This window comes from Anopheles merus, chromosome 2L, assembly GCF_017562075.2.
Source record: "Anopheles merus strain MAF chromosome 2L, AmerM5.1, whole genome shotgun sequence".
In the NCBI taxonomy this organism is placed as follows: Eukaryota; Metazoa; Arthropoda; class Insecta; order Diptera; family Culicidae; genus Anopheles; species Anopheles merus.
The window spans coordinates 28,441,011-28,465,747 of record NC_054083.1 but is presented as its reverse complement, the minus strand read 5'-3'; the positions used below and the strand labels follow the sequence as shown (position 1 = coordinate 28,465,747).

Genomic DNA, 24,737 nt, shown 5'->3' with positions numbered 1-24,737 from the left:
CCAGTGGAACCGGTGCTTAAAAGGAGCTTGTTTAATCCACTGGTTGGTGTTGGTGTGCGCTTTACAAAGGACTCTTTTAGTAAAGTAGCAGTGATTTATCTTGCTTGCATACTAAATCATTATGCTCGATACGAATAAGCCGATTACGATCGATGTGTTTCAAAGCTTCAAAATAGCTCTCTGGCTAGTGTTACGATTTTTGGTTGGTTAGTGTGGTGTAATGGTCAAATCCCAGTTTACTACCGAGCACAAAAGCCAAGGTCAGGGCCAACCGAAAAAATCATTTCCTTCTTCACACCCGATTGCAACGCTTCCAGCCAAGACGCCTTTGGGAGGGAAAATTCGGACCAAAGTAAACGGCAAAGTTATGCTACAGCGCAACTGTAGCAACACCTGGCCCGCCACCCTTTTAATGCCGTATCGATTTTCAAATCATTCCCCATAAACAAAAACCAAAAAAAAAGAAACTACCTCCCGAAAGGTTTTCTTGCTAGCGGTGGTTGTGCTCTTACTTTCTCCAACCCGAATTTAGTAACACGTAAACATAGTTACACGCCATGCTTGTGATGTCGTCGTTAGCCGTATTGTTACAATCGGTGTTTATGTGTGCTTTTTTTTGTTCCTTTCGGGAATCGTTTGTTATTACGTTCGTCGAAGGTTTTGTTTGCGTTATGCTACAGGTTTTTTTCTTTGTCAATCGATTTGGGGTCGTTTCAAGGCGAGAGATCTGCGGTAGAGAGGGGGTTTCGGTTACGATTTAATGTTTGGGGTGTAAAATGAAATTCATGGACAGTGTTTATTTCTTACATGGGAGGCGATTATATCAGGTTGAAGGATGGCTGGGAATGAACAGGAGGTGTGTTCAAGTTTTTGTTTATGGTGTATGGTGATAAAGGATAGTTGAATTTGCATTAGGTATGAATTGAAGAGTAATTTGGTGTAAACATGTGTAAATTTGGTTCAATAGATGGAGTAAGGGGTATTTTCTTTTATTTACGTAATTGAAATGGCGGATATTTTATACAAAAAATAAATTATTTCTAATACAAATTATACAGGTGAATATTATCATTATGTCTACATTTGATACTGCTATGATCCTTGCAAGTATTTGAGTTATTTTAAAAACTCATAAGATAAATGTAAAGGTAAAAAGGCACCCCAAAGACGTTCTCTTGAGCAAACGTAACTCGCTCACAGACATTATTTTTGTGTTTTGCTGTTAATGTTATTACAACTGAGTCATATTATATCACAATATAAACTATTTTAACTTTTGTTTAATATTAATATTCTTATACAATGCATTTGTGTTCATTGTTGAATCACAATATCTCCAGCCTTGTTTCGCCTTCTACGTCTAACGGACTGATTCTTCGCGCTCTCATATACCGTCCCCCAGGCACGTGAAATGTCAACGACCCTTTTTCCACCCATGTGTCTCACCTTTTGAGCTGCCCACTACACTCACGGTTGACTATTCCTTCACGGTTAATGGTTTTTTTTTCCGACCGCCTTTTTGCTACTGTTGCCGCCGTGCCTCCGGATATCGCGTGTATATTATGGGTACGGTGGGCGGGTGCACGGAACCTCCGCCGGCCGGTCGAACTTGATCGTGAACTCGATCGCGCGACGCACACACACACAGCCCAGCGCTCGATGTGCGGTGTGTGCGTGCGCTAAGCAGGCGAAGTTGGCTATGCTTTTCTTCAATCGATTTGTCGTTCGGTTGCTGCGTTTCCGAGAGGGTGTGGGGGAAGCAAAAAAAAACAACAAAGCAACCCTTGCCGGTAGCATGTTTATGGTGACATATTGTTGAGTCGTCACACACACACCCCCATCCCTGGTGTGGTGTGTCTGCTAAGGTGATGAAAGATGAATAAAACATGCCCATAAAGAACAAAAAAAAAAACTCGTTCCTCTTTGCTGCACATGTGCGTCGTCGTGCGGGATGATTTCATTTGGAACTCACCATTCGTCATTGGGGTTTATGTTCTCGATGGTGACCAGTGTGGTTAGACCGTGGCCGGTTTGCTGCCTACATTCAGAGTGCTTGGTGATCTTCATGGAGCTTAGGCGGGAAAAATCCCTCCGAAGGTGATGATTCATCCGAGGGAGAGAAGATTCCTTCTACCCTTTTACCCCTGATCGTGTGAGGACTTGCAGCGGAGGGAGAATGGAGGATTAAAATAAATGATTCTCAGCGGAACAGAAAATAGCAATAATACAAAGTGATCGCTGAATGTCGCGCACGACGTGCAGAAAGGGGAGAAAATCGGTGTCAAGGGAATCCGGGAGTACGAGCTAGTACACGAGCACAAGAAATCCTCTCTCTCTTACACACACAACACCGCCACCACAATACAACTACATCAGCTTCACGCACTCTCCGGCTGATCGTTGGGAAAACAGTATGCAAATCATGGGCAATTTGTGCAATCTGACGCATGCTTATCCCACTTCCTGTCGCCTGCCGGGTTCGTTTCTTTTGATCCTCCACTGCCAACACTTCCTTCCCGTCCACGCGGCCCGACCCGTCGCCTCAAGTGATGACGGTTGGGGAATTTGCTACGATGATGATGCCAATCTCGGAACGCGGCCACACAATTGAAACATATTTTTGAATAGTTTATCGCCACGAGAAGAAGTAGCAGAGTGGGAGAGAGAGAGAAATAGAGAGACAAAGGGAGAGAGCGCATACAGTAAGAACGCACTTGGTGACTGGTGGATGAGTTATTTTTAACTGCAATCTTTCTTTCGCCCTTGTTCGAGATGATCGCGGGGGGTTACCGTGCCGGTACTTGTCGCAATTGGCTGCTTAAGCTGCTGACTACCGACTGACCGGGGGTTGGGGTTGGGGAGCATCTCGATGATGTGGGAAGCACTTACCTTCCCTTATAACCATGTGGAGAGGAGAGTCATTTATAGGAGATTGTGTTTAAATTTACCCGATGGTTTGTTGAATGATGAATAGGCGTAAATCGGTGTGAGTTAGGGCAGGTTTGTTGTGGGACTTTTTTGGTGGTTCAGTTTGACAATTTTAATTTTGAATGTAATGATTACCAAAATAAAAATGTGCCAAGATACTAGTTACAAAAAAGCTATAATCTTTTCTCTACTTGTTCCCCACGAAAAGCTCCACCAAAAAGCCCGCACTCCGTGCTTGAAAAACCGGTTTCTTAACGTGTATAACGTGACCGAGCTCAAGCAAAGCTGTTCGCGCTTAGAAGCCACACACGCCGCGGAAGGAACGGGTTAGATTTGACCGGCTTTTTTCCCCCTGTAAGCCCAAGGTTCATCTCCGTTCACTTCCACGCGGAATGGCAAGAAAGGACGCAGCGAAAAAAGAACGCCCAAATATGTCTTTCCAGTTTGTCCCATTTCCTGGCGCCCGAACGCGAACCACTCCTCATCAGACGCGCACGCGGGCCGTATCCAACGTCCCACTTTGGCTCCCAAAAACGAGTTTGAACGTTCGTTGGATTATTTGGAGATCAGATTTGGTCGGGAGAGGGAGGCCGCAGACACAAACAAAAAAAACCGGGGTTTCTTGTGATGAATCTTCTCGTTTATGCGTTCCAGCGTGTCCGAGAGAAGTGGCATTAGGAGGAATGGGTAGCAATTTTAGGTCAAGTGACCATGAAGCAAAGCAATCCCTTTCTGGAAGAAGCTGGGAAGGGTTATTTCCTATCTTCGTCCCTGGTTTTTGCTGCTTGTTTCGGAGAATTGGAATGATTCGTTGGAATTGAAGGATACAGACACATACACACACAAACATTGGAGCTGTTCAAAGCTCTTACCGCCAGGGGGATGGTTTCGCTGTACTCTCATCACAGGTTTCCGATGCTAATCGATGTCGCCTTTTTTTTTGGGGGGTTCTTCACGAATTGTCGATGGTTTGGATTCTTCAGTTTCTCACTCTCTTTCTCCCTTCCTCTTGGAATGCAAATAAAATTCCGTTATATTTTGGATTTCTTCCCTGCTGTTTTTCTTGGCTCGGCTGGGCTGGGTGGAATTTTGAGGCAGAAGTTTTGATTTTTTTCGCTTCTCGCAGAAGAATAACTCCAAAACGATCATTAACTCACAATTGAAGGGATGAAGTTGGGAGATGAAAGCTCCACGGGGAAGGTATGCGCACAAGAGCATAAGAACCCGTTAGCACGGAGAATCTATCATATCGTTGGAGAAGACATCCGTGTCGAAGACACGCCATGTTCCGGCGCTGCGAGACAAGCGTTTACATGCCTTGATGCTGCTGCTTGCCGGATGCGCTTGTCGCTTGAAAAGTATGTTAGCATGTGACTGACATGATAAAGACAAAGCCTCCTCGTCCCTCCATAGGTACAGCAGTGTACCTAAACACTTTTCGTTTTCTCAATGAAGAACAACCGGGCCCATTGGAATGTGACTCTCTCGGGTGGGAGCGAAAAAGAAAGGCCAAGTGTACATGAGCGAATCCTGCTGCTGCTGCTGCTGCTTCTGCGAGGTGACCTATTTTCGCACCGGGGGGAACTATGCCCGTTGGGGGTGAACATTCTGTTCCTCCTACCAAAGCAAGGGGGGACATTGGGGGGGATGTTGAATGTCGCACAGCCTCCCAAAACCGGCTCTCTCTGCACTACGAGTCGGACATGAATGATATGGACCTTCAGCAGCTTTCCTTCCGAACGGCAAACGGCTTTCCTTTCGGTGTGTGTGGCGGTGCACAACAACAGCAAGCTTGAATGAAAGTTACTCTCACCGGGTAGTACCTAGTGGTGGAATGGGTCTGTCGGTGTAATACTTTCCCATTTGTGCGGTGTGTTATCTGTGCGAAACAAGTGTGCACTGAAACGCGTGTACTGGTAAATAGTTGAGCTTTTGAACAAGGGTGGAGAGGAGAGAATTGAAGCATGATTTTGCACTGTTCATTTGTTGTCTCTGTTCCCAGAAATTAATTTTGCTGATTTAGTGCAATTTTGTTATTCAACTGGAATTACTTTTGTTCTATTTTTTCAATCCAAAGTAACGTTAAATGTTTATAATTTCTTCTTCTGAGCTTTTTGCAAGCCGTTTTGTTGTTGTGGAACCGTTGCTGAGATAATTCATTCGATTTCAGTTCGTTGAACCTCCTACTCCAGTGTATTCTTAACGCTCTCCTATCCGCCGCACTGGAGTGGAGTGTAGCACTGCTTGAGTGGCATTGAACTGGCGTTGATTTTTTTGGTTGTATTTCGCGCCTTGCTGCTTGTGGTTATGTTTTTTTTCGGAAATGGAATTCCTAATAATTCTTTTTGGGGTGGAATTGATGTTTTTACCTGCTACACCAAACGCAAGCTCGCAGCTTTAATCACAAACGATCTGCTCTCACTCTCTCCTCTCACAAAGCTCATGCTTTTTAAAGCTCGTTCGAAGCTTTGATTTCGCATGGGCCTCTTGGATCATTCATTTTTAATTCGTCTGATGGTATTCATTCCACAGATTAATAAGTAATTTAATCACTATGCCGGTTATATTATTAATATTTATCGCATGAACGGAATATTGGAAAATTCAATCCATCGAACACGACGAATTGTTTTGGTCCTTCGAACCGGATGTTTGCGTCATATTGTTTGATTTCCAGAAAGGCTTTTTTTGAATATTTTAATTTGATGTTTTATATTCTCATACACAAACACGTTTACGTTTTACGTTTTACGTTTTACACACACACACACCCTCTCTCTCAACGATTCGTTCCACCCGTTTAACGGTTGATCAAATATTGAAACTGAACCTTCATTCTAATGTAACCAGAGATCCGTTGCAACGTCCATCGCGGTGGTTCTACTTCCCTTTCCTCCCTCTGCGTAACGTTCAATGTGTCTCTGTGCGACCGGAAACACGATCGCACCGTAAAAACACACACAGACGAAGAGCGGGGCGTGTATCTTGTACGCTTTAGTACGTTTGCATATGCTTTTCGTTTCCTATACCATAATTTTACGCACGCACGTACGCAGGCCGATCACTCACTCCCCTTCTCCCTCCATTCTTCCCCCTTTGTAGTTCGTCCCTTTTTTTACGACGCTGTCTCACTTTTCAACTTTTGCCGAGCATTTTTCCGCACCGCCGGCGAATTAAGTGAATATGAAATGGGTGCAAATGGAATGTTTTATCGGGTGGCGCACTTACGCCTGGGTACTGCTGCTGCTGCTGGTGCCGTTTCTTATCGCCTACTTCTTTCGTTGGCTACTATGATGTATGCTGCCTTCGTCTCGCAGCTCAACATACCATTAGGCAGACCTCCCGTCTCTCGTGCTGTGTTTGATATGCGCTGTGTGTGTGTTTGTTTACTGCTTTCCTCTCTGAACATTATCGTTGTTGTTTTTTTCTTTCTTCTTTTTTCAATTCTCTTTTTTTGTTCCTCCCTCGCAAGTGATATTCACGATCATCCACCAACACATGCTGCGTGTGTGTGTGCTCCCTCCCTCTGGTTGGCGTGTAATGTTTTATGTTTGCATGCTGCTTTTTTTGCTGCCAACTACTGTACCAAATGTCGTTGCGTTTGTTTTGTTGCTGATTAATCATGCGTGTGCCGTTGGTGTGCTCTGCATGATGTTGTTAAAGCGCGTCTGCTTAGAGGAACGTTGTGGGCATGAACACTTGGGGGAAAGTTTTTTTTTTGCGCTGAAGGATGTATTGCGTATGGGTTGATAAGTTTCTTTGATGAAGGTTGACTGAATTTATTTTTCCTATATTTAATTTAGAATTTTCTCTTGTCTTTGTACGCCTTTCGAAAAATATGAGTCAATTTTAGTTTTTTTTAAAATTATTTTATTATTGTTCTATACACTTTTCAACCTGCAACCGCACAACCAACACTGAGGTATGCTAGTGAAGCGTTACAACTTTATCACTCTGCTTCCAGGTATATCCATCTGCAACTAATTTTTGCCTCCTATTCTTCCTTCCTTTACCTTCTCCCTGTGACTCGTCGTGGGTGATGGTCCCTCACGTGTGTGTGTGTCATGTTTCATTTATTTACGCTCACACGGACTCTCGAGCTATGGGAACCGTGTTACACCACCCTGCCCATCAATGCTACTCTCCCTCCCTCTCTTTCCGTGTGTAGCGACTGACAGGACCTTCAAACTGATGAGATGATGTCGTTAATTAGGCGCGATACGCGAGTGGCTGGAGGCGCAACACGAGAAGCAACGTGTCAAGTCCGTTGCGTGTGAGAGGATGGATGGGTGGAGAAATTCGTACCGTTTTTTTGCAGGAGACGCGACCAATGTGAAACGCATCCATCATCACCCGAACGTGGGATGATGCAGCGGTCTCTCCACCAAGGCACACGGCGTCTAATTATCACTTTTACCCGTTCGGTACCGGTACGGGCGAGCGATTGACCAGCGTGAAACGATGGCCTTTGGCTGTGCAAGTTTTCTAATGATGCATGTGCGTTGGGTGGGGAGGCGTGCAATTGCAAATTGCATTGCGTTTTGGACGTCTTATGTCACTGTTCATAAATTACCTTTCAATTAGCTACGGCTGTGGAGGTGGATTGATTAGGAAAATTAAAGATATGAGTGCCGATTATTTACAAGCGCTAATCAAGCGATCACACAAAAACACGATGGATTATTAAAATGATTGCTAATTTTTACTATAAATCCCATACTCCTATATATAAATAAAAATTTGCGCCATCTTTAAAGATGTATAAAAATGCTTGTTGCGCAAAACGCATCCGCTCCACACCTTCGCTCCGGTTGTGCTAAACCATTTCAAATATGAATAAATTAGCACCCATCGGAAAGAGCTTTGACACCTTCTCAGCATAGTCCCTCCTAAGCTGTTCCTTTTCCACGATAACACGGTGGCCCGGCGTACATGGGGATGTTGAGTATGTGTGTGTTTGAGCAAAGAAACGAAAAAATTGCCCCCTCCCGAAGGCATTGTCGCAAGCTAATAAAACCTTTGCCTCTTATCATTTAGTGCAGTTATTTTGATGCTATTAATATGAACATACAGAACGTTTGAGTGATGATTTATGAGCGCCTTTTCAACGTTCTTGCACCCATATTTTGGAAATAATCGTCTCAAGCCTTTATAAGCACTCCTGACGTGTGTAAAAAAGCTGTATTTTGAGTGTAAATGTATACATGAAAATGTTGATTTTCCAGCGATGTTTGCATCGCGTCTGCCAAACCAACACGACACAATTGGACACGATCGCCGAAGCGTGTAACATTATTTGTCTTTGTGTATTGGTTTCACTTGTATGCTGCTCGAAGAGGAGGGGGGAAAACGGTGCGATCAGGAAAACTCAAACAAGCTTCATTTCACGGGCCCACTTCCCAATTGAGCATGCTTCCGCCGCCATCGTGTCGTAACCGTCGCCTGATGCGATGCTGTGCTTTTTTTTCGTTTTGGGTGGGATTTGTGGTTGCCCCATTTTCTGGGCGGTTTTTGCGCGCGCGACGGCGGGCGACGGAAAAAATTGATTTATTTCTGATTCCCATTCCTAAAACACTACAGAACGAAACACACTCCGACCAAGCATCGATTGACAGCGAATGTTCCTCAGGGAGGAGAGTGTTTTTTTTTTGTATAAAAAGCCCCCTTTGTAGAACGGGTGTGTGTATGTTTCTGTTTGAATGATTCCGTGCCGTGTTTGCTCGATTATTTTCATTCGGTGTTATTTGGTTCTTAAATTTCTGTTGCTTTTTAATTCGTGACCTTTGTGGGAAAAAAGCCGAGCGAACGTTGTGGTTTGTGACACAAACACACAGACGCACGCTACACGAGTTGGAACTGGGATTTTGGAGGGTGTGGTGAGCTTTACCGGTGGCTTTATGGCGGGAGTGTGCACTTCCCGATTTCCACAAAGTCCTACCATCAATTTCGGTTCGAAGGAAAAGGCAGCCAAATTCGTTTTATGGTTTCGATTGCTCTCTGACGTATTTCTACCTCCCCCCTCCCCACCTTCTGCAATGTACACACACACATGCACACAGGCACAGGAACCGGAAAGGCTTTTGTGAACCGGAACCACCGGGTATTATTGACCTGGGGACTGCAGGGAAAGGGTGTAGCAGCTTCCCTCGGTTGTTTCCCCTTTTATTTGGTACACCCGTCGTCTCTCGATGGTCGTCGTTGTTATTATAATACACCATTTTTATTATGTGGACAAAACAACACAACAAACACAACACAAACACAACAACACAGCGGCACACCGAGAGGAGCACAACATGGTTCTGGGTCGGGTAAGTTTGTGTGTGTGTTTTGGATGAAAAATCAAACACAACCGCACAAACCGCAACCACACACCACATCGCTTCACTCATAAAATATCGATGGAAAACCGTCCGGAACCCCGGCAAGGGTAGGAGTCGGTTCACCCTGTAGTCGGATCGGAAACGTTTGGTTTTCCATGAAGAGAGGAGGGCATGATTAATTTTCGTTCGTCCGTTGATGGCGAGGATGACGATGATGTCCTTGATTTACCACAGCAAAAAAGGTCCGGGTTTAAAGGAGCAAAGTTTTATTGAAAGTCCTTAACAGGTGGAAGGCGGCAGGTACCTGCACTGAAAGGGTAACACAGGTTAGCAGAATAAATGATTCAGCGAACAACAAACGAGCACCAAAAAACGTCATCAAATACCCTGGTGGGGTTTTTTTTTGTTGTTGAGAATTTCGTAAATGTTGATGATGTGCTAGAAACAAAAGTGAACTATCTCCCACTCTCCTTTCTAACTTACCGCCATATAGTGCACACAAAAAAAGCGTACTAGGAAGGATCTGTTAACGATGTGAAATACGTTGATGCTGTACCTTGACTCTATTTTAAGGGCCGTGTTTTTCCCCTGTGGGTTTTTGGGGTCGTCAGTTACATCTCATCATCCCCCCGGTGGGGGAGAAGGAGTGTATCACAAAACCGAGACGACCGAATTAGAAGTAAGCCTCTAGCGCTGGGCTTCGTTTTTCCCCGTTTTGGGAATTGGTAACTAAAGAGAAGCCAGTGCTTTTTTTTTTGGGGGTGCTTGCTGCTGATTGCTTTGAGCAGGCAACTGCAAAAGCTTCGTGCGCAATTTCCACGTGCTGTGTAGGTGCACGAGCGTACACACTATGGTTTCTATGCCAACCCGGTAAGGCACAGCCGGTTTCAACGCTGGTCTCTGATGTTTCTTTTGCTTTCCTTGGATCGGAGAACGGATTGCAGACAGATGGTGGTGAGGCTCGAGATGTTGGCATAAACCCGTTGAAAATAGTCGAGTGAAAGCTAATATTTATATATCGTGTACTTTTCATCGTTTTGAAACCATTTCGGTGTGGGAAGATGAGCTGAAAATCATCCACAAAAAAAGGTACACGATAAAATCTGTCTGTCTTGTCCTGTTCAGGAGTTTTCATAACAGTTTGGTCTAGCATGTTGGGTCTATTTTTTTGCTCTCTTTCCTAGCTTCGTTACAAGCTCAAACAGGTGCTTTTGCCCCACTCCAAAAAGATGAAGAGCAGCAGAAGCGCACTACACGAGCGCACTAGAACCACATCAGCGTGGGAAATGTAAAACATTCGCGTGAAGAGGCACTAACGGATGATTAAAATCGCTTCAAAACATGAACAAACTTTTAGCACGAGCTTGGTTTTTTTCTAGACTGTGTGGCAGAGCTTTTTCGGGGGCGTGTGGGCTGCCGGTCCACTTTTTACTTCTTCTGCCGTGGATCGATCGATTGGTGGTGGTTGTGCTGCAATCAAACCTCGCCCGGAGCAGGGAAGGCAAATCTGTGTATTTGGGAAATTTTCGCTCCATGATTAACATTGGGAACTGTTGTGAATTGGCAAAAGCTACGAAAACACGCCTAAAGGTATGTTGGCGGCTTTGTTGGGAGAATGAAATGGGAAATGTCAATAATGCTGTGCAGGGGTAGATAATGAGAACGCTGAAAAGCTAACAAAAGCTGTTTCTGGTGGATCGCTGGTGGAACCAATCGATCATCATCTTGAGCGGAACAGGAAAGGCACATAAGCGTGTGTGTGTATATGGGTGAAAGAGAGAGTATTTTGTAGTCAATTGAAGTGAAGAATCAAGAGCACCGAACAAGAGAAGCTGGAGCAATCATTCAATTCAACCATAAATTAGATTAGCATCGTGTGGGAACGTTTGCGCGCCTTTGCTAGAATGCCACACACATCTGATCTAATGCTTTTGGTTGGAGATGTGTCTAAAGTAAGAGATAACTTATTGGATTAAGATATCTATTCTTAGAACTGTGTTTTCGGGAGATATTTTATGCTTTATATGTATATTATAATTTATTTTTAAGGTATTTAAACCCCTTTTGCTATATATGCTTAGCAATGCATGTCACACACTCAACATGGCGCTACACGCTTTCGGTCACGTCGCTGTGCAATCTCAGTCGTTATCCACGGGAGACCCGACCAGAAGCAGTAAGCTCACAGGGAGCCATCATCATCATCATCATCATAAAGCTGCCCGTGTGCGTCAGCTCTCCAGAGAAGCATATATCATAATGTTGCACACCCGTGAGACGTGACGCAGCTCGGCATTTTGATACGGTCCAAGAATAATGTGGTGGCCATCCTCCATGTACCGGAAATTAGATTATTCCGATTTGATTGACACTACAAAAGACGAACGATAGATCGGTGTGGAATGCAAAAGGACTTTGACGTGAGGTCGAAGCGAGCGAGAGAGAAAGAGAGACTATTCTCTGCATATCTATTTATAATGTATGTAGAGCAAATGTATTTTAATAGAACAGTGAAGGTAGCAAAATACAGCCGAACAGGCTCAGTGGGCAGCTAGCAGTACTAGTCCGGTAGTCATTTCAGATTTAATCCAATCCTCGTGGGCGCGCTTGACGTTTGGAGGTAAATTAAGCGAAATAAAATTATGAACTCCTCTACAACTGGTCACGGGACGCGATACAAGAGATGTCCTTGCCAGAAATGGAGTGCAAAATATTTATGCAAAGGTTGGTGCAAAGTGTATCCTGTAATGCAATGCCATCTGGCTTACTACCAGCAAGCGCGGCGGGACGCCGTCGGTTACAGAGTGTGTAGAGCATGGAAATGAAATTTGACATAGCGCAACGTGGGCGAGGAATTGCAAATGATGATGATGATGATGATGATGATGATGATGATGATGATGATGATGATGTAATAAAGCTTTAATTTTATTACAGTTGTGTTTATGCGTTTTTTGGTGCCACCAGCATCGTGAACCTGGTTGGTGCGTAATGCGATTCCAACTGGATGTGCCGAGGGCGTAGATGATCTTGACCAATTTATTACATTTTGAAATTATCACAACTCGTAGCTGTTGAAATGTAACGAAGTTTTGCTTTGGGTTTTTGGTGACATCTCCTTACGATTTGTATGATCTGTGCCGTCTACCCTTTTGTCTAATTTCGGAACTGGTGGCACCAATTATATATAATCTCTTTGATACATATATTCCACAAATAAGCACTAAACAACCAATACGCGTTGGCTATCATCCATTTAGGTTAGTTGTAGCTCCCTTTTTATAGCCTCAATTTTGCTTCGATTCTTAACACGGGCCCCACACGTTCACCGCAAAAAAAAATGAAACCCAATAAAGTACAGTTTAGCTCGGAACGTGCCCATCCATCCAACTAGCGACGGGGTCACGAAGGCGCGACTTGAACCGTGATGCACCACCCGCCGCAATGTCTGCAACGACGACACTCGGTGTGGATTTTCCTCGCTCTATGTCTGTTTATCTCTCTCACTCTAGCAGCAGTGTGATAAAACCTTCATCTTCCCACCACACGTGTGTTAATGGTCGGTGGGGGTGGATGGGATGGCGCAGCATCATCGTGACACCCATTGCGAGTGTGTGTGTCGTCTAGCCAGCATTTTAGGGTGAGAAGGAGCAAAAAAAAAACTACGCGATAGAAACTGCAACAACTTGCATAGACCACGTAGCCTAAGAGAGAGAGAGGATGCAATGACCTGAAAAAAGGCACTACAGTGTCTAGTGTTGGTGCTCCTGTTGTCTGTCTGTAGATCGAGACTCAATTTGAAGCAGCAGCACGAAACCACCAGCACCAGCAGACTCGCCCACTCGCGCGTTTGGATGATAAATCAATAATTGTTTATTTGAGTTCAGCAGAACAAAGCGGGTGACAATTATGAAAGGGGATCATCTCAGTATGGTTGGTGTTAGGGGGGCGCAGAATTAAGGGTTATTACAGGGTGGTTCTATTTCTATTAGCGCAATCCTATTAGAGCATTGTTGCAATTGTGTACCGACTGTAGGTCCAAGGAACCAATGATGGAGCTAACATTGATGTTGTATTTGCAGGGTTGGAGCAGATTACGATCCCAACTAGGTGTTTTTTTAAAGAGAGTTTGACAGATGACGTTTAAAATGTTGTCAACACTCCAGCGTCATACCCTCGTCACACGAAACGTAAACGCAAAAAAGTTTACGCTTGATTTGTATGAGAGAGCGAACACTTTACGTCAAAAAGATTGTAAGATTGAATGACTGAAATCCAGTTTATGCTTCGTGTGGGTATCAAACTTGGATGTTAAGCATAGTTTTTTTTTTTTTAATAAACAATGTAAACAATTGATGATAAAATGTTTTTGTTGATGCTTACGTTTTTTTGGAAAAGTATTACAATGTGCGTATTATCTAATTACAAAACGCGGAAAAGATTTTTTTAAATGCCGTAATATTGTCGAAATATGTTGCAACATAACCGTTAATTCGATCTGGAAAATACAATCCGGTTGATAAAAATTTCCAATGACATTTAAACTTTCGAACGACAACCATCAAAGGCGCCAATATTTGCTTTCTGAATATTTGAGCTGGTCTGAAAAGCCTTGTTAGGAGCTTAAAGCATGAAATTTCAAGCTTTTATGACCCTGTTTTGTAATGTTTCCAATATTTTAATACTCTAAAAAAATATTTTAACTTTTTTATATTACCCAATAAAACACAATAAATTGAGTTTTCATTTCAAACTCGTTCCACGTTGTGACGCTCGTGTACACCAACCCGTATTTACCTTGCTCTGTTCCTTGTAATCACGTGCTTGGTCCGTTATTGTTCCTTCAGCATAACGATGCTTCATAGAATTGAGGTGGCAATTCTTGGTATTTCTACCGGCGCGACTCCCATCTCGGTGTCGTGATCAGCAACTTAAAGTGTTACCCCAGCATGTGTGTGTGTGTGTAGTGAGCAGTAGTGTCATGTGCGTGCCACACTAGCATCTAGCAGTAGCCCCCGGGTGCTGTGTCTAATGGTCGATCTCTCTTTCTATCTCCATCCCCGATTCGTGCCCATGTCACTGAGATGGTTGACGTGTGTTAGGTTAATAATTCTTCTGCCTTACCTACCATCCGCCCTATCTCTTCCCGCCCTAATCGCTCCCTTGTCAATTGGCTTACAGCGAGAGATGGGAGACAGCGAGAGAGAGAGGGTTAATTAATCAAGCAGGAAGCGCACCGCAAACCCTGCTCTCTACACTATTGTGAGACATTCCAGATCGAGGTTATTCAGCTTACAATGATTATCTATCTTGCGCGCACAGTATTTGAAAAAGAATGTGGCCTCTAAACTATTCCTAAGCTCGCTGGCAAGCAACGGGGGGTTTTGAAGCAAAGCAATTGCTATTGCTTCCATCCATTCTCGTTACATCATGCGCACACCGGACAAGACACGATATTGTCATTCCGTGCCCCCACCCCACTGGCTGCATCATCTTTCCCCTTTCGATCAATACATCACGATAATGCCACTAACAAATGGATAGTTCCTGGGACGCTTTAAAGTTGACTGGCATTGGCAACAGCAGCAGCAGCAGTTAGTGCACGCGAGAAGCATAAATTATCGACATACTATTGATGGATGTTTCGCACTTTTTGTTGCTGCTTCCCGGCCAGAGGCTCTTCCGGGGTGTGATCGGTGGCAAGCGGAAAGGAATCCACCTCTCTGCTATTTATCTTCCCCTGCTTGTTTGCAACAGTAATTTGTGAATGAATTTACGCTCACCTGGAAATGGCGGTTTAATGCTATTCAAACTCGACTTTCCCGCTCATTGGCGGGTGGGAATTATTTCAAAAATGTATACCACAAAACTACCCATTGCAACGAACTATGAGGGACCAGAAGAAAGAAAGAGAAACACGGATGGTTTTGTGAAGTTTTTTTTGTTCACATCCGTGATCAATGGCGATGATGTGCAAGCTACAGTGTACCGTGCGTCAACCGTGTAAAGTCGTTGTGTTTTATGCGGCAGTTTTTTTTGGGGGGTTTGTTTGTAACCGTCGTCACGCTATTATCAAGCATGATTTTTTTTTTCGTAGTGTAGGACCGAGACTGCTGGTGGAGTGGAGTGGAGTGTGGATGGTTCATTATGCTGATAAACTATTTTTATGGTGGTGCCCCTCTTGTGCGCTCTTTGTCGGAAAGCTCTCGAAACTCCCACGGTTAGGTAAAGCACGGGATTATTGCCACGCTTTTCCATTTTGTCGTCTTGCCGAGCCTCCATCCCCCACCTCTCAAGTTTATGTAACGAGAGGCTCTAGGAGTGGGCAAAATATTTTGCATTTTATTACGAACGAAAAAGAAAGCATAGATACAACTTTTCCAATTTTTCTTCACCATCAGAGGCAATGTTGTTTAAAACACAGACCAAAAAAAAACGGAATCTTGCAAGATAAAATATTTATTTTTACGGACACAAAATATGAGCGCAATTATGTCGAGGGGGAATAATGTGTGTGTGTGTGTGTATGTGCTTCCATCGCCCTGCGTTCGCGTGCTGCGTTCGATCGGTCGAGGGCGTTCGTTTGTGCGCTGCTCTCCCCCTCATACCCAGCGCGGATGTTCCGATAACGGAAGTAAATACCATAAATCGACTTTAACCTTTGTGCCGCCACAGCTCCGAACCCGGAATGTGAAAGCAGCAAAGGAAAAGATAGACACTTGGCCCCGTGTTAGCAGCGTTGCGATTATTTGTGCGATTATGATGCGAAATGTACACTTAATAATCGAAATATTTCCCTAACGCGGTGGGCGAAGCAGGCGGCGGCTAAGTGGGCAGACGTTTATGAATGAAGAAGAAATAATCGGTTACGGCAGGAGCTGTTTAAACTCTCGTGTGTGTGTTTTTTTGTTTAATATTTGGTTTGAAATTGTGGTTAAAATATGCAATAACATGTAGCGATGGGTAACTATGAATCAGATTCATGACTCTGAAAAAAATAACAAACTGATTCTTTGAATTTGAACCTCGAGTTTTGAGGCTCATTAATCATTCTAATCATTCTTGAATAAGAATCATGCTTATTCAAGGATACATGAATCTCTTATATGAAGTAAGTAAGTACATGAGTATCTTAAGATTCTGGATCTCAATGACTTGTAAACCTCTTGATTTATGATTCTTTATAGAATGTCAATAAATCTCTATCTAAGATTTTTGTCTCTTTATTGCACTTATTTCAAATTAAAGTTGATTTTCGCTTGTGTTCTGGGCTCGTTTGATTATAATTTTGTGCATTTATAGCAAATTCTGCTTCTTTTCCGTGTCTCATATTTGTTCGTGTTGTATGAATCCCTATAGATTTATGATTTAAATATGTATGAATCATTGTAGATACATCATTCTTTGTAGAATCGGGACTCTTTGTAGAATTGACATTGCAAAAAGGCATTGCCGCTTCGAGAATCTTTGTAGATTCATGATTCTTTGTTGATTCATGATTCTTTATCGATACATGATACCTTGTAGAGTCTCGATTCTTCGGAGATTCATTAATCTTTGTAGATTCATGTTTCTTTATAGATTCAATATTCTTAGTAGATTCTTGATTCTTAGTAGATTCATGATTCTTAGTAGATTCGTGATTCTTTATAGATTCACGATTCTTTATAGATTCACGATTCTTTGTAGATTCATGATTCCTTGAAGATTCATGATTCTTTATGGATTCATGATTCTTTATGGATTCATGATTCTTTATAGTTTTATGATTCTTTATAGTTTCATGATTCTTCAGAGATTAATGTTTCTTTGTAGACTCGCGATTCTTCGGAGATTCACGATTCTTTGTTGATTAATGATACGAAATTCGAAACACCCATTACTGAAGATTCATATGAATGAATGTTTACGAATGATTCATAGAGCCCAACACTTATATAAACTCAACAATTGCATTACGAAGGAGTAAAGTACATTCTCAATTAATTTCTCTGGCTAACAAATTATTAAGTGTTGGTTGTTTGGTAATTTGCATTTCAGGCCATTTATCTTCGTTGTTCTACCACTACTGCTGTCTCAAACACATGACGCTTTTTCTGCTCATTCTCTAATTAAGTTGCACGAGCAATAGCTACCCTCTAATCGTGCTTTGCATTCATTAGAATCCGGCTGTGGTATGTGACCGTCTGGTATTGGAATGTTTTCTTGTGCTCATGTGGTTGTTTGAAAGCGGCCCCCTCCACTGGTTGTGGTTTCAGGTCGGATGCTGTTTAAAAATCGATTTCCACTCAAAAGCATGTCTCTATGACCAATCCCCAACCAATCATCAATAATACAGCATTCTTCTACGCTTCTTGTATCTTTGCAGCTGGAATTGAACATCGGCAAACAAACTACCAAACATCATCGCACAACATACAGAGCAGCTCCTCCGCCGTTATCTCGCTGGAATATGGTGCACTGAGAGGAACACACCACATCAGGAGAAAGGGAGACGACGTGGGCCCGAGGAAGAGAAAGAGGAAGCAATCGGTGTGTGGTAGCGCCACAGGCCATCAAACACACACACACATACAGAGAGCGACCAGCAGAGTCGTGTGTGTGTCTGGAGGTAGTTTCTACAACACCTCCTCCCACACACACACACACACAAAGACCACCACCCGTTTTGTACTATCCTTCTGCTTCTGGGCAACCTTATCGGATAAGAAACAAAGTTCAAAGCCCGCCTCAACATGGGGAAGCTGCTGTCGAAAATTTTCGGCAACAAGGAAATGCGAATCCTGATGCTGGGACTGGATGCTGCCGGCAAAACAAGTGAGTAGTGGAAGTGGAAGAACGATTCTTTATAGTTCTACTGTTTATTAGAGTTGTTTCCTAACCGCCAAAACCCCTTTCCTTATTTGTTCCGTTGCAGCTATACTGTATAAGCTAAAGTTAGGTCAATCGGTAACCACAATTCCAACGGTCGGCTTCAATGTCGAAACCGTAACGTACAAGAACGTCAAATTCAACGTGTGGGACGTTGGTGGGCAGGACAAAATCCGACCCTTATGGAGGCACTACTATACGGGTAAGTGTGTTGTTGTCTTCTATGGATAATCGTTTAATATTAATATTGTTTCCAACATTCACTTGGCGGTGTTGTAGGTACTCAAGGATTAATTTTCGTGGTGGACTGTGCGGACCGCGACCGGATAGATGAAGCGCGGCAGGAGCTGCACCGGATAATAAATGATCGCGAGATGCGGGATGCGATCATACTGATATTTGCAAACAAGCAAGACCTGCCAGAAGGTGAGCGAGCGGGGGTGTTTTTATTTTTATTTTTGCATTGTAACGTTCCTTTTAAGGGGTTTATAGCCCGACACGTTGAGTAATACTCCCGAGCGGTTAAAACAAAGCTCGACAAGGTCGGCCAGCTGAACAGGAAATCACAATCAGGTGTCTTCAGGCGCTGTTTGGCAATCGGGCAATACAAAAGGGGTGGGAATAAAAATTCGAGTGCAATATATGAAGTGCAAATTGCGATTAGATTACACTATCGGTCACTTTTGGTTGGGTGGTGTTTGGCCCTATCTTTTCGTGTATTACGTGACGAGATACGCCTTTTTGGCTTAGTACCAACCCAACCGCTTAATCTGGCAATTCATGATGAGCTGTCCAAAGTGTTTTACAACGTGAATTACTAAACCGATTTATGTGCGATATTGTTGAACATCACAATCGTTTCGGACACATAGAAAGCACTAATTCTGATATCAATTTCAAGGAAATTGGGGTTCCATTGTCGGACGAACCAACCAACAAATTCCCCGCCCCCAATTAGCTTGATGGCCTGTGCTTTGTGCCTGTGAATGTATTCTAACCATCCTCCCTACCTCTTTCCTTTTCAGCAATGAAACCTCACGAAATTCAGGAAAAGCTTGGCCTGACGCGAATACGCGACCGGAACTGGTACGTGCAGCCATCCTGTGCCACCACCGGCGACGGTCTGTACGAGGGACTAACGTGGCTAACGTCCAACCACAAATTATGAGAATAATTGTAAGCATCGCAACGGGACTGGCACACTACACCCATTCGGACCTGCTGCTGCTGCTGCTGCTGGGCGCCCTGTGGTGGTTGTTGCGAAGCCGTCTTAGCAGCAAGAACATCCCACAAAACACACACATACCCGCGCAAGCTCACATCTATACATATATATTTAAACATATGCAGAAAAGCAAATGAAATCCTCCTCCAGCGCCTGTTTCAGCTTCTCCGTCGTCTCGACAACCCACCTTCCCTCTCCTCATCTCCTCCTCTCACCATCGACGATCGCTATTGTGTCTCTGCACTACTATTCATACGAAGTAGGACAAATAGCGGAGCATAAATGGTATCAGGAAGCGAATATAAAAGAGTAAGAGCGTTAAAGGTTAAGAGGAAGGGAGAGGAAGGTTGGTAGGTGCATCCATCTATCCATCTCCCGGCAATACATGGCATTGTTGCAAAAGTAGATACACTGATAGGACAAACGGACGGCAAGATAAAAGCAAAAACTCGTTTTTTCAACTTCTCCTCCCACACGTTCTTCGTCCAAACATGAAGCTGAAAGGAAGGATCGTTGAAGACCGTCGCATCCTTGCTGTGTGCGTGTGAATGTGTGTGTGTGTGTTTGTGCAGTCCGTAATAGTAAGCAGAAGCAACAAACGCAAATGTGGTTATATAAATTATCTAATTCTAATGCGACGATCGAATTGATACGATCGGGAGATCAACGTGTGCTCATCTTCCGTTCGAACGCCGCAATGCATGGCGGTGGCGGTGAGTGACGGTGCGGACTGTGTGCTTCGCATCGTTCGCAGGAAAATAGAAGGAAAAAAAAAACATTCGAAAATTCACTCTGTCTATATATACATACACACATACACTGCTATGTATGGGCGCATATGTATGTAGAAAAGTCTAAAACAGCAAAAAGGTAAGCGGCTATAGTTCAATATAATGCTTGTTAGAGGAGCTCTAAATCGTGTGAGTGCGTGTTGTGAGTGTGTGCTGTGTCGTTGAAGGATCGACGGCCAGATTGGGTGCATCAGTATGTTAGTAAAAGAATGAAGTTCTCCTCCTTCTCCTTCTCCCTATCAGAAACCATTGGAACCACAATTGCTGCGCGCACTCGTGCTGTAGTTGTTGTAGATTTGCGCTTTTCATTCGCGCTCCCGTCCCGTGTTGATTTCGTCTGGTTTTGATGCGCGGGAATGTATGCTGCTTGCCTCTATCGAACGTGCTTTTGGTGAGCATTCATCATCATCGAATGAACATTTACGATGAGAAGGGCAAGTTGAGATCGTATAATCATGGTTCATAAAATTTCCTCCATGTTTTGTTTATATGATCATTTCTGTGAAAGTGGTAGGAAACATAATAAAGGAAATAGAATGAACAAACAAAAAGTAGATAAAATTAAAACACAATAATAAACACATCTTCATAATACATAAAAAAAGGAAATATAGCTTACACACAACACCGATACCGATCGCTGATCGATGCACACCCTTCTACTCTACATCCGTTCTTCCCATCGGTTCCACATTAAGCTTTAAGCGGCTGTGTGTAGGAACGTATTGAACACAGCCTGCGCGCCACCACACACAGTGCAGGAGAAGTAGCTGCAGTCGATTATTTATTGTATCGCATTTTGGAACCGGAAAAAGGTAGTTTGCTCTGGAGATATTGAGAACTAGCGGAAGGGAGAAGCTTGAACACCACACCTAGGATTCACGTTTACGCAACTGTTTCACAACCATATGCCGATAAAGTACATTTAAGAGGAAACAAATCAGCGGGAAAGGCAACGATATAAAGTGCTCGAACACAGCAGAAAACAAACATGGATTGATCGAACTGAGTGGCTCTGTGGTAATTGTATGAGACACCGACCATAGGCTTTGCGTGTTTATGTTGCTTGTGTTTGCCAAAAGAAAAAAAAGGAGCTAGGAAACGAATTGGTGGGCGAAGAATCGATAGCATAAATAGGTTCTGTCCCGTAAAATGTGTTGTAATCATAAGAACAGACAATTAAAACCTATTGTAAGGCGAAAAACATAAGGCACGAACTAATTGGAAACGATCAACAGCATACAAAGTGTAGGAAAGCATCAAAGGGGCGGAGGTGACCGAACCAACGGGCAGAAAGAACCGTTGACTGGCTGTTAAATGTTCATTTAAATCTGTATATACACAGTTACAACAAAATGCGTCGTGTGAGAGTATTTGCAATTAAAGCGATACGCAGTAGCAGCAGCAGTAACAGCAGCAGCCGCGGCAACAGTCCTGCGTTGGAGTGAAGAATGAGCGATAGAGAGAGAGAAAAAAAAATAACAATGAACAACAATGATCACCGCTTTGTAGGGATTTAGTAAAGCTATCAAATATAACAAATTTGACAAAATTGTGGTTATGCTAGGAAAGGGGGAAAACAGAAGGACACAATTTACGCTATAAAGACACACCAGCACACACACACACAAATTCCCCCACACTGGCAAACAATTCTAAACAAAAATCCTAGCCTTCATTTTCCGGTCTACTTGGCGTGACAACAGAGTGTAGGTTAAAGAAAAAAGTTCAATAGGAAATTCCGTTTATGTAGTGGAAAGTACATAAGAGTGTGCATAGTGAAAGGCGCTTTAATACACCGGTTCAAATGAAGCGGAGTAATAAAAAAAGAAGCAAAACACGAACGATAGCAACTAAAAGCGAACGCAAGAAACTATCAAAATACACTCACACACACAGAAACACGCAGAAAGAGAAGGCGAAAGGAGAAGCCGAGGTTAGATTTAGATGTGCAGAATTAGAATTGGGTAAAAATCGGTCAGAAATTATGTTTTTTTTAATTATTTCTGCCTGTGTGAGAGAGAGAGAGAGAGGAAAGAACGTTTTGTAAATATTATTGTACGGTAAAACAAAGAAAAAAAGAGAAAAAACAAACAACAACAGAGTAATAAAAACAAAGCAACTAATTGATACTATGTAAGAATAACAGAGAATAAACGAATGGGAAATAATAAAAAAACGGAAGGTGGTTTTGTTTTTTATTTTTTTACGATCATTTGAAAGTAAGGGAATGATTGAGTGCAAAGAGCAAATCTAGGGAACACGAGTAGAAATATTCAATATGTAACGTCTAATTTGAAATTTCAATCGGCGATGTAATATTTCAATGTAAGTGAACCCGCCGCTAGATGGCAGCATAAACGCTAGAGAGAAAGAGGAAGTGAGAGCGATACTTGAAGAGCAACGCTTGGCTTAATATTTTACAACATTTGAACACGATTTGTGCGGAGGGTTAGTGTATTTGCTTCTGAACTAAAACAAATTGGTATTTTTTTTACTGATTATATAATGATTTGTTTCTGAGAAAGCTCTATAGAAACTGCTGTACACTATATGATTACCATGGTATGTGCGACATTACATTAACGGAATGTATCTCTCGTGCCCCTCTATGGGTTTGTCCAATCAGCAAACGAGCAGGTTTACAATTTCTGGCCGCCGGTTTTTAATTACATCAGTGACAGACGGCTCCTTATAACTGTCGACTGATTTTAGCGTTTTATTTTACAAAAACACTTTCCCCCTCCTATCCCAAACCCAAAATTGTCTACAGTCGCGTCACCGCAAAACCGGCACAACAACTGTTGGATTTTACATCATTTTCGTGTGATTGAAATTTCCGCTTCCGGTGGTGGTGGAGATGTGGTGCTTCTCATTTGGAAAATGGTAATTATGGTACCACTAGGGAAAGGCCATAGGTAGTCGATGTATTGATAAATTCTATCTCTATTGGTCCCGAAATCCACCCCTCACCCCCACCACCAAAGGAAATTGGGATATTCTATCTGCCGCAGGAAAGAAGCTAAATTGTACAGCAAATGTTCCGTCAGACTGCCTGTTACGGCTGTAACAACAATTTTGCGGGATGAACGAACGAAAATGATGTCAGAATGTTGGCCGGAAGTGTCTTATTCGTGCTTGTAAGAGGGGGAGTTTTCCCTGCCCACGCTCGGCACGATTTCTGGTTGGTTTTCTGGTATCGGTCCTCGCTGACAGTACACGGTTGGTATGTGTGGAGTAGCCGGAGTAAAACTTTCATAACGAGCATTTCCTTTAGCCGAGCGTGTTGAGCATCCGTTCGCGCTTGCCCCTACAAGGAGGTGGGAGAAGGTGCTTTCTTTGGTGAATTTGGGATGGTTTTTGTTGAAAATTGAAAACTTTTGTGTGGATAGATAGGTCAAAACTGGGGTCGTTTGTGTGCCATATTATATGAATTTTATGTCAAAAATGGTAAAATAATTCATAATCATTTTAAGATGATATTTAAAATATATAAGGTGATAGTAATTCCCAAGTGTTTTAATACGATTTACAATTCCTCCTATGCTACATTTTACCTCCTATGCAACACGTAAAAGCAAAACACAATCCTTCATTACGATAATGCATCAAGCTTGAAGTTAATGGGATTTGCAGTGGAGACGATACACACAAACACACACATGTAAATGCTGAACATAATTAAAGTGGGAGAAAGCAGTATATCATACCGTATCACTAACCTTGTTTTTTTTTTAGCCGGTTGCAAATCGAAGTACCAAATGCGCTAACCATTGCGCCAATTCACCATGCGCCACCATGCGTCTCCATCCAAGGTAGGCCACGACTTTGCTTCTCCCGACTACAAGAACAACTTCAGCACTCATCAGCACTTCCCCCGTGGGGCCACTGTGTGCCACGATTCAATGCAGCTACCGTAAAGCTGACTTTGTCGCTTTCCTGTACCGAATGGCATTGCCTGCTCTGTCCTGCCTTTGCTAACCGGCGGGAAGCAACGCAAGAGGAAACCCACTGTCGTCGGTTCGGTTTCCGTTTTCCGCTCTCCGTGTCTCGTTCGATGGTGATGGTGGTGCTGTTTTTTCTAGCTTTCGGTGCTCTGCCGCGAACGCAAACTGGGTGGATGCAAAACTATTTCTGTTTCACTTGAACCAGACAGAAATCGTCGGCAACATCGTTTCCGGTCGCGGCTTGCTGTGGTGGGGTTTTTCCTCACTGTATAGGATGTGCCGCAGTAGCAGCAGCAGCAGCAATGTTGTTTTTTCTTTGCTATGCTGTTTTTAAGCATCGTTCATATTGCAATCTTTTCGCTATTGGCTGTAGACTGGCTACCGTTACTACTATTTACGTCTATCCATCTGTCTGCACGCTGCTGTACAAATTATTTTTCTGATGGTGCAACGTATGGGGAATGGTGTGCGGTTTGCGTTTGAAAGGAAGCAATCGAAAGCAGATGGGTAAAATGTGGCTTTAAGAGATATGTTATTTAAGCGTGTTAGTTATATTGTTTTAAAGTAGTAAATAAAGTTCACTAAATAATTGCATCAAATGTCACACATATGATATGTCTATTTTCACAATGTACCTGCTTTTTGAGAACAA

General features: G+C 43.1%; 1 protein-coding gene and 1 long non-coding RNA gene across 8 annotated transcripts in view; one reads left to right on the top strand and one right to left on the bottom strand.

Moving 5' to 3' along the window:
• Positions 1-21,898, top strand: part of LOC121591948 (ADP-ribosylation factor 6) — a 35,909-nt gene extending 14,011 nt beyond the window's left edge. For all 7 annotated transcript variants that reach the window (XM_041913072.1, XM_041913078.1, XM_041913073.1 and 4 more), the window contains 4 exons: positions 17,620-18,068; positions 18,169-18,324; positions 18,402-18,548; positions 19,148-21,898. In XM_041913072.1, coding sequence (XP_041769006.1) covers positions 17,987-18,068; positions 18,169-18,324; positions 18,402-18,548; positions 19,148-19,290 — 528 coding nt within the window. In that variant the 5' untranslated portion in view covers positions 17,620-17,986 and the 3' untranslated portion in view covers positions 19,291-21,898. The remainder of the gene's footprint in view (positions 1-17,619; positions 18,069-18,168; positions 18,325-18,401; positions 18,549-19,147) is intronic.
• Positions 21,899-22,663: 765 nt separating this feature from the next.
• Positions 22,664-24,737, bottom strand: LOC121593239. Its single transcript, XR_006004745.1, has 3 exons — positions 24,721-24,737; positions 23,861-24,524; positions 22,664-23,448 (listed from the first exon to the last, which is right to left on the bottom strand). It is a non-coding gene; the product is annotated as an uncharacterized LOC121593239 (long non-coding RNA).